The sequence below is a fragment of the Rattus rattus genome, chromosome 5 (assembly GCF_011064425.1).
Source record: "Rattus rattus isolate New Zealand chromosome 5, Rrattus_CSIRO_v1, whole genome shotgun sequence".
NCBI classification, from domain to species: domain Eukaryota; kingdom Metazoa; phylum Chordata; class Mammalia; order Rodentia; family Muridae; genus Rattus; species Rattus rattus.
Genome location: NC_046158.1, coordinates 10,320,046 through 10,330,508, shown reverse-complemented (window position 1 = coordinate 10,330,508; position 10,463 = coordinate 10,320,046). Strand labels below are relative to the sequence as shown.

The window sequence follows — 10,463 nt, the reverse complement described above, 5'->3', positions numbered from 1 at the left end:
CAGGGAGGGATGGTGGACAGGGCTAGCTGTGGTTGGAGAACTGACTCTTTTCCTATGCTTGGAGACTGGAGATTGCTCTTACAAACTTTTAATTCTTCTGAAACTGCCCTCTAACATTGTATGTCTGTTTGCAGTTTTTTCTCCTCTCAACTGCTTGGCTGTATCTCCTGCTGTTCTGCCAGCTGGCAGGGATCCTTCTAGGTTCCTTAGGTGGAACATAGAAGTTTTCTAGTTGCAGTGACTCCAAGAACCAGAATATTTCGCAGGAGTGGACTGTCATGCCCTGTAATAGAGTGTTTGGGGGCTCTGGGAACATACACTTTCTGCCTAACTGCAACCTAGGTTTTCAGGCATACCTTACAAACCTGAACTGGGCTGCTCGGACCTCTTAGCTCAGGGGCTCCAAGCAGCTCTGGAATGTTTCTACATTCAACTTTCCATGTGCTGGAGCCTGGGGGAGATCTTGTCTTGGGGTGGGGTGTCCTCAGTACTGTCTTTATTATAGGTCTCAGGGACCTGGTACAAAAAGGCAATAGTATACGATGTCAACACCCCAGAGTTAATCTCAATGGAAGAATTCCCCTTCGTTGTCAGAATGTTACACAAGGGAAGTATGGAGGTCACTATGTATTGTGTGTGAGTATCACCACCAGCTTTCTCTCTATCCTTTGAGTGTTGATGACAAGCAGAGTATTCCTATGAGGGGAACCCATCCAAGCACCCATGTCAAATTGCAGTTGGATTTGACTTGGCTTTTGGAGGCGAGAGATTCATCTTGTAAGCTGAGTGGTGCTCAGGTGTGCGCTCTGAAATAGGCTGCTGGTGTTTCCTCCTTCTAGGCTTAATGGAGAGTGCATCCGGATTGATTTCTTGATGGAGAAAACTGAGAAACCTGGCATGTACAGATCCTGTGAGTCCCTGATGGAATTTCTTCTCCCATTGCTGTGATAAAATCAGTGTCTTCTGATTAGGGAAAAGGGGTTCACTTTAGTTCACTTTTCAAAGTCGTATCCATCGTAGCAGGGAAGTCAAGGCAGATGGCATTTAAAGTTGCTGTTTACATTACGTCTACTGCCAGGGTAAAAGAATGAGTGATGCTTGCACGCTAGCACTTTGCCCAGTGGACAGTCCCACCACAGTTAAAGTACTTCTTACTACTTCATTTATCATAATTAAGGTAATGTGTCACAATATGGACAAAGCCACGTCTTCCACAAAATTATTGCTCTTCAAGTAGATATTTAACCCTAACTGTTACAGTCTTCTGGGCTGCATGTGATACTCTCTTACAGTGATGTGCTCCTGTGATTCGAGCATTCCTTTTCTGCTGAGCTTCCATCAGAGGGTAGCCAATTAACTTCTAGGGGATTCTTGAGGTCACAGGCTAGTCCACAGGAGAGACCGCACTTACCTCTCTAGAATTCTGTTCTTTGGCCCACAGGGAAATTGAGGCTTGGGATCTAGGAAGCAGAGGAGGGTTGCTGCTAAGTGGTCATATCCAACATCCATTGTTAGTTGCCACCATGTTTCAGACTCTGTACCTGGGATGATACCTTTTCAGGAGAGAACTTTCATCCTGTGATGAAGCAAGAACAAGCCCTGGCTTTATATGATCAAAAGTTAATAGGTTATTGATAAAATATTCTAGAATAGTAGTTCTAAGACTATGGGTTATACAACCCCTTCTGGGTGAGCATCACATATCAGATATCCCACGTATGAAATATTTACATTAGGGTTCCTAACTGTGGCAAAATTACAGGTATGAAGTAACAATGGAATACTGTTATGGTTGGGTGTCACCAAAGCATGAAGAAATTCATTAAAGGGTCATGGCATTATGAACAGTGTAAGCCACTGCTCTAAAAATTTCTTAGTGTGAATCAGAATGATGTGTCCAGATGAAGACACTGCAGACCCATTTTCTCTGTTCATCTCCAGTTTGGAATTCACTACTTACATACGTCTATGAGCTGCCAGTGATGGACCACTATGTCTTCTACAGTGAACTCAAGTTAATTGAGAAAAAAATCTATGCGGGAGAGCTCATAGGTAGGACCTTGATCACCCGAAGTTACAGGATGTACAGGAATTTTGAGTTGGCACTGGGGATTATAATGCTTACCATGGGAGGTATTATGGGTGTCTAGGTTTGAACATAGGGCACTGCTTATGAGGTATGCATTATCTGAGTGATAAGGGTCAGCTAGACAGGGACTGTCATGGAAAAGATCAGACATGACCCTTAGGGCCATGATCACTCAGGATATAATCTTCAAGCAGTCAAGCACTATTTTCTGGGTTCTCAGATGTTATGAAGTTCACTTTGAAGGGTTGGGGCCTAAGAGGCCTGTTATCAACAATGTTCTCCTAGAGTTGAAACACAGAATAGTGTCCCTGTACCACAGGTTCCTTCAAGCTCTGGGTTTGTTCCTTCATAGTCATTTAGAATATGGCATCTTATTTTATCTGCCTGCCCTACCTCCCTCTCTACTCAAAGTGCTGTCTCCTTTACTGCCTGCACTTGTGTCAGGGTGATATCCTTAGTTCTGGGCAGAGATCCTATTTTGTACTACTGCTTCCTTTACACTTGTCCAACCATGACCCTTCACGTCAAACCTCTGCCCACAGGGAAGGACCCCAAAGAAAACCCTCAGGCCCTAGAAGAGTTCAAGAAATTCATACAGTCAAAAGGCTTTCCACTAGAAAACATCATTGTGCCTCAGCAGAGAGGTGAGTGGGTGACTTTAGAGATCATAAGTTAGATATCATAAGTTACCAAAGAGACCATGCTTCCCAGTAGTTACATAGAGCAATATATGTCCCTTCCCCACATCCTCCTATGTCTACCATACTCTGAGTGACACTTGTGTTTCTCCATGTTCCTTGTGACTCTTTGTGCCACCAATTGCCCTCCTCTCCCCACATATTGACAAAATGTCCATGCTTTAGGAGGTGGTCATTGTAGCAGTTAAACTGAGTTGTGATGGGTCTTGGATATTCATTCAGTATCCTGCAACAACCTTGGGTTTTTCTTTGTTTTTTACAGAAACGTGTGTCCCTGAAGTTAGTAATGGTAAGTTACTCCCTGCATGAACCTTAGGACAGCTCAGACTCTACAGTACTTGAGTTTTGTTGTCTATCTGTGTAGACCTTTGTACCCAGATAGAGTAGACTTCCATGTCTAAGCATGAGTGGCCTCTCAAGTATGTGGCCTAAGGCAAAATCCCAGGACACTTGTGAATATGTTCATTCCCCTTTTATTCTTTCCTATGCCATGGTCTCCGTGTGGCCTCATATTATTCCTGACACACCCATGATAGATGCTTCATGACCTACCTGGTCAAGTGGGCTTGCCCAGCAGTGACCTCATAGTACCTATGGGAAGGAAGGTCCATGATTGACATCTGTTTTCTGTGAGTCACACTTTGATTATTAGTCACATAGAAAGAGGGACCCTTACCTCTGTTCCTATTACTGTCACAGCTGCCCCTCAAGACTGCAAACCAAGAGTCAAGCCTGTCTTTAATGGATCGTAGTACTTTTCCTGGAGTGCTCTTCTCCATGACCACACAACATTGAGACATCACGTTCAAGACCATCTCATCATAGATACTAACTACACACTGGACCACACTCCTGCCAGGACCCCCTATCCCAAATCCAAGTAAAGCCTTAAGCATCTATTCTGGATTCAGCTTGTGCTTGTGAAGTCTTCTGTAATCTCTAAAAATGTGTGACAACTTTCAGGCAACTTACAGTAGTTGCCAAGCACCAAGGATCATGGTATTCTACAGTCATATAGGATATAAGATATCCCAGAAGTTCACTCGATAGGGCACCATTCAACGTGGCTTCTGAAGGTATTTGACTTTGTGGCAGTAGCATTTGCAAAGCTACTAGGTTGTGCAGGACTTTGGAGATGGTATCACAGATTCAAATTTGCAGAGGTTTCTATAGGGATTATGCTCCAGTGTGGACTTCAAGGAATCCTATATGGACTCAGAAGTAAGTGACCAGGCATAAAAGACAAGGCTGGAGGATTCTTCTAAATCCTCCATTATCACCCTCAAGCAAGACAGTACCAGACACAGTTCCACTAGTCATTTTTTTTTTTACTTAGTTTATGTGCCATGTTGTTTTCCCAATGTTCAAGGTCTGTCTCTCTCTCTCTCTCTCTCTCTCTCTCTCTCTCTCTCTCTCTCTCTCTCTCACACACACACACACACACATATATATATATGGACCATGTGGGGCAGGCTCTGAATGGCCTATCATTCAGTCTCTGCTCTAAACTTTGCCTCCCTATCACCTCCTTTGGATATTTTTGTTCCCCTTTTAAAGAAGGAGTGAAGAATCACATTATTGTCATCCTTCTTGAGTTCATGCATTGCATCTTGTGTAATTCGAGCATTTGGGCTAATATCCACTTATCAATGAGTGCATATTGTGTGTGTGTTTTTCTGAGATTGGGTTACCTCACTTGGGATGATATTGTCTAGTTCCATCCATTTGCCTATGAATTTCAGGAAGCCATTGTTTTTGATAGCAGAGTAGTACACCATTGTGTAGATGTGCCTTATTTTCTGTATCCATTTCTTTGTTGAAGGGCATCTAGGTTCTTTCCAGCTTCTGGCTATTATAATTAAGGCTGCTATGAACATAGTGGAGCTTGTGTCTTTGTTGTATGTTGGAGCATCTTTTGTGTATATGCTCAAGAGAGGAATAGCTGGGTCTCCAGGTAGTGGAATGTCCAATTTTCTGAGGAACCTCCAGACTGATTTCCAGAGTGAATGTACAAGTTTGCAATCCCACCAACAATGGAGGAGTGTTCCTCTTTCTCCACATCCTTGCCAGCATCTGCTGTCACCTAAGTTTTTTATCTTAGCCATTCTGACTGGTGTGAGGTGGAATCTCAGGGTTGTTTTGATTTGCATTTCCCTTATGAGTAAAGATGTTGAACATTTCTTTAGGTGTTTCTCAGCCATTTGGCATTCCTCAGCTGTGAATTCTTTGTTTAGCTCTGAACCCATTTTTAATAGAGTTATTTGTTTCCCTGTGGTCTAACTTCTTGAGTTCTTTGTATATTTTGGGTATAAGCCTTCTATCAGTTGTAGGATTGGTAAAGATCTTTTCCCAATCTGTTGATTGCCATTTTGTCCTAACAACAATGTCCTTTGCCTTACAGAAACTTCGAAGTTTTATGAGATCCCATTTGTCAATTCTTGATCTTAGAGCATAAGCCATTGGTGTTCTGTTCAGGAAATTTTCCCCAGTGATCATGTGTTTGAGATTCTTCCCCACATTTTCTTCTATTAGTTTGAATGTATCTGGTTTGATGTGGAGGTCCTTGACCCACTTAGACTTAAGCTCTGTAGAGGGTAATAAGAATGGTTCGATTTGCATTCTTCTACATGCTGACCTCTAGTTGAACCAGCACCATTTGCTCCAAATGCTATCTTTTTTCTATTGTATGGTTTTGGTTCCTTTGTAAAAAATCAAGTGACCATAGGTGTGTGGGTTCATTTCTGGGTCTTCAATTCTATTCCATTTATCTACCTGCCTTTCTCTGTACTAATATCATACAGTTTTTTTTTTATCACTATTGCTCTGTAATACTGCTTCAGGTCAGGAATGGTGATGCCCCCAGAAGTCCTTTTATTGTTGAGGATAGTTTTAGCTATCCTGGGTATTTTGTTATTTTAAATGAATTTGCAAATTGTTCTTTCTAACTCTATGAAGAATTGAGTTGGGATTTTGATGGGGATTGCATTGAATCTGTAGATTGCTTTTGGTAAAATGGCCATTTTTATTATATTAATCCTGCCAATCCATGAGCATGAGAGATCTTTCCATCTTCTGAGATCTTTTTCAATTTCTTTCTTCAGAGACTTGAAGTTCTTATCATATAGATCTTTCACTTGCTTGGTTAAAGTCACGCCAAGGTATTTTATATTATTTGGGACTATTATGAAGGGTGTTTCCCCCTAATTTCTTTCTCAGCCTGTTTATCTTTTGAGTAGAGGAAGGCTACTGATTTGTTTGAGTTAATTTTATACCCCTCCACTTTGCTGAAGTTGGTTATCAGGCTTAGTAGTTCTCAGGTGGAACTTTTGTAGTCACTTAAGTATACTATTTTATCATCTGTAGTGATAATTTGGCTTCTTCCTTTCCAATTTGTATCCCTTTGACGTCCTTTTGTTGTCTGATTGCTCTAGCTAGGACTTCGAGAACTACATTTAATAATTAGGATTTAATAATTAGGGAGAGAGTGGGCAGCCATGTCTAGTGCCTGATTTTAGTGGGATTGCTTCAAGATTCTCTCTAACATTTAGTTTAATGTTAACTACTGGTTTTCTGCATATTGCTTTTACTATGTTTAGATATGGGCCTTGTATTCCTGTTCTTTCCAGGGCTTTTATCATGAAGGGGTGTTGAATTTTGTCAAATGCTTTCTCAGCATCTAATGAAATGATCATGTGGTTTTTATCTTTGAGTTTATTTTATACAGTGGATTATGTTGATGGTTTTCCAAGTATTGACTTATCCCTGCACATCTTGAATGAAGCCTACTTGATCATGATGGATAATTGTTTTGATGTATTCTTGAATTCGGTTTGCAAGAATTTTATTGAGTATTTTTGCATCAATATCCATAAGGGAAATTGGTCTGTAGTTCTCTTTCTTTGTTGGGTCTTTATGTGGTTTAAATATAATAGTAAATGTTGCCTCATAGAAGGAATTTGATAGTCCCCCATCTGTTTCAATTTTGTGGAAAAGTTTGGACAGTATTGGTATGAGGTCTTCTATGAAGGTGTGATAGAATTCTGCACTAAACCTATCTGGTCCTGTGCTCCTTTTGGTTGGGAGTCTTTTAATGACTACTTCTATTTCTTTAGGAGTTATGGGGTTGTTTAGATGGTTTATCTGTTCCTGATTTAACTTTGATACCTGGTAATTTTCTAGAAAATTGTCCATTTCCTCCAGATTTTCAAGTTTTGTTGAATATAGTCTTTCATAATAGGATCTGATGAGTTTTTGAATTTACTCAGATTCTGTTGTTATGTCTCCTTTTCATTTCTGATTTTGATAATTTGGACACACTCTCTGTTCTTTCTGGTTAGTTCGGCTAAGGGTTTATCTATCTTGTTGATTTTTTTCAAACAACCAGCTTTTGGTCCAGTTGATTCTTTGTATAGTCCTTTTTGTTTTTACTTTGTTGATTACTGCCCCGAGTTTGATTATTTCCTGCCTTCTACTCCTCTTGGGAGTCTTTTTGTTCTAGAAGTTTTAGATGTGCTGTCAAGCTGCTGATGTATGCTCTCTCCTGTTTCTTTCTGCAGGCACTCAGAGCTATGAGTTTTCCTCTTAGTACTGCTTTCATTGTGTCCCTCAAGTTTGGGAATGTTGTATCTTCATTTTCATAAATCCAAGAAGTCTTTAATTTCTTTCTTCCTTCCTTTCTTCCTTTCTTCCTTCCTTTCTTTCTTTCTTTCTTTCTTTCTTTCTTTCTTTCTTTCTTTCTTTCTTTCTTTCTTCCTTCCTTCCTTCCTTCCTTCCTTCCTTCCTTTCTTTCTTTCTTTCTTTCTTTCTTTCTTTCTTTCTTTCTTTCTTTCTTTCTTTCTTTCCTTCTTTCTTTCTAGACCAAGTTGTCATTGAGTAGAGCATTGTTCAACTTACATGTATACATGGGCTTTCTGTCATTATTGTTGTTATTGAAGACCAGTCATCTATTAGGATGCATCGGGTTATTTCTATCTTCCTGGTTCTTTTGAGGCCTGTTTTGTGACCGATTATATGATCAATTTTGGAGAAGGTTTCATGAGTTGCTCAGAGGAATTTATATCTTTTTGATTTAGGATGGAATGTTCTATAAATATCTGTTAAATCCATTTGGTTCATAACTTCTGTTAGTTTCTCTATGTCTCTGTTTAATTTCTGTTTCCATGATCTCTCCACTGATGAGAGTGCAGTGTTGAAATCTTCTACTATTGTCGTGTGAGGTGCAATGTGTGCTTTGAACTTTAGTAAAGTTTCTTTTATGAATGTTGCTGCCCTTGCATTTGGAGCATAGATATTTAGGTTTGAGAGTTCATGTTGGTGGATTTTTCCTTTGATGAATATGAACTGTCTTTCCTTATCTTCTTTTAATGACTTTTGGTTGAAAGTCAATTTTATTTGATATTAGAATGGCAACTCCAGCTTGTTTCTTAGTGCCATTTGCTTGGAAAGTTGTTTTTCAGTCATTTACTCTGAGGTAGTATCTGTCTTTGTCTCTGAGGTGTGTTTCCTGCATGCAGAAAAATGCTGGATGCTCTTTAAATATCCAGTCTGTTAGTCTATGTCTTTTTATTGGGGAATTGAGTCCGTTGATGTTCAGAAATATTAAGGAATAGTGATTGTCTCTTCCTTTTTTTTCATTGTTAGAGGTGGAATTATGTTTTTTCATCTCTCTTTTGGTTTCATTGCAAGGAAATTATATTCCTGCTTTCTGTATGGTGTAGTTTCTGTCCTTGTATTGGAGTTTTCCATCCTTTGTAGGGCTGGGTTTGTAGAAAGATATTGTGTAAATTTGGTTTTGTCATGGAATATCTTGGTTTCTCCATGTATGTTAATTGACAGTTTTGCAGGATACAGTAACCTGGGCTGGCATTTGTGTTCTCTTAGGGTTTGTGTGACATCTGTCCAGGATCTTCTGGCTCTCATAGTTCTGGTGAGAAGTCTGCTGTAATTCTCATAGGTCTGCCTTTATATGTCACTTGACATTTTTCCCTTACTGCTTTTAATATTCATTCCTTGTTTTGTGCATTTGTATTTTAACTATTATGTGATGTGAGGAATTTCTCTTCTGGTCCAATCTAGTTGGAGTTCTGAAGCCTTCTTGTATATTTATGGGCATCTCTTTCTTTAGGTTAGGGGAGTTTTCTTCTATAATTTTGTTCAATATGTTTACTGGCCCTTTAAGTTGGAAGTCTTCACTTTTTTCTATACCTATTACCCTTAGGTTTGATCTTCTCATTGTGTCCTGGATTTCCTGTATGTTTTGGGCTAGGACCTTTTTCCATTTTACATTATCTTTGACAGTTGTGTCGATGTTTTCTATGGTATCTTCTGCCCCTGAGATTCTCTCTTCTATCTGTTGTATTCTGTTGGTGGTGCTTGTATCTATGGCTCCTTGTCTCTTCCTTAGGTTTTCTATATCCAGGGTTGTCTTCCTTTGTGCTTTCTTTAATGTTTCTATTTCCATTTTCAATTTCTTCACCTGTTTGATTGTGTTTTCCTGTAATTCTTTCAGGGAATTTTGTGTTTCCTCTCTATGGACTTCTACTTTTTACTTGTGTTTTCCTGCTTTCTTTAAGGGAGTTCTTTATGTCTTTCTTAAAGTCCTCCATCATTATCAAAAAATGTGATTTTAAATCTAAATATTGATTTCTGGTGTGCTTGGATATCCAGTACTTTCTTTGGTGGGAGAACTGGGTCTGATGATGCCAAGTAGTCTTAGTTTCTGTTGCTTAGGTTCCTGTACTTGCCTCTAGCCATTGGGTTGTCTCTGGTGTTTGTTTGTCTTGCTCTTTCTGAGAGTGTCTTGACCCTGCTGTAGGCCTCTGTGTCAGCACTCTTGTAGAGCTGTTTTCCTGTTTTCTTTCAGTCTTTCCTGAGAACAGGTGCTCTGATTTCAGGTGTGTTGGTGCTCCTGGAGACTGTCTTCCAGCTCTAGGTATGGGCAGGAATCAAAGGGTCCTGCCCCTGATTGCTCATGTAGGTCCTTGCACCCAGCGGGCACAGTGGGCACTATGTGATTCCCTCTTGGGTCTGGACTGTGGACAGAGGGCAGAGGGTATTCTCCTCTGACTTCTCAGGAGTATCCACACTTCTGAAGTTCCAGCTCTCTCCCCCATGGGATTTGGGTGCAGCGAGCTGTTTGGCCAGTTTAGTTTGGTCCTGGTCACAGACCAGAACCGCGTGTACTGGTGACTGTCTGTTCCTATATCCCTGTGTCCAGAGGCACTGTGCAGTTTCCCCTTGGACCCAGGATGTGCACAGAGGTGTGCAGAGGTGGCAATCTGTCCTGCGGTCTCAGGATGTCTGCACTCCTGAGTGGTCAGCTCTTTTCCCCACAGGATTTGGGTTCAGGGAACTGTGGAATGGTATCAATTCACTTCTGGGCAGAGCCAGAAACAGGAAGTGCCCTGACCCTGCCTCTACATCTTGAATTCACCAGGCAGGTCACTTGGTAGCAGAAAAGTGGGTCTTACCTCTGCTCTCAGGTGTGTCTGTGCTTCTGGAGACTCTCTTCCAGCTCTAGGCATGGGCAGGAATCAAATCAAAGGGTCCTGTCCCTGATTGCTCATAGGGCCTTGCACTCAGCAGGCACAGTTGGCATTATGCGATTTTCTCTTGGGTCTGGAATGTGGGCAGAGGGTATTATCCTCTGACTTCTCAGGAGCATCCACACTGCTGAG

The 10,463-nt window shown here is 40.7% G+C and overlaps 1 protein-coding gene across 1 annotated transcript; it reads left to right on the top strand.

Moving 5' to 3' along the window:
* The first annotated feature begins 845 nt into the window (after window positions 1-845).
* Window positions 846-3,764, top strand: LOC116900012 (vomeronasal secretory protein 2-like). The gene is made up of 4 exons (XM_032901813.1): window positions 846-910; window positions 1,942-2,052; window positions 2,632-2,733; window positions 3,751-3,764. The coding sequence occupies exons 1-4, from the start codon at window positions 874-876 to the stop codon at window positions 3,762-3,764; spliced, it is 264 nt and encodes an 87-aa protein (XP_032757704.1). The 5' UTR covers window positions 846-873.
* Window positions 3,765-10,463: the final 6,699 nt, after the last annotated feature.

Bases quoted from the DNA above. Each gene is read 5' to 3' on its own strand.
- LOC116900012 (XM_032901813.1), top strand. From the start codon at position 874: ATGGAGAAAACTGAGAAACCTGGCATGTACAGATCCT. The intron at 911-1,941 runs GTGAGTCCCTGA...GTTCATCTCCAG, and splicing joins ACCTGGCATGTACAGATCCT to TTTGGAATTCACTACTTACA. The intron at 2,053-2,631 runs GTAGGACCTTGA...CTCTGCCCACAG, and splicing joins CTATGCGGGAGAGCTCATAG to GGAAGGACCCCAAAGAAAAC.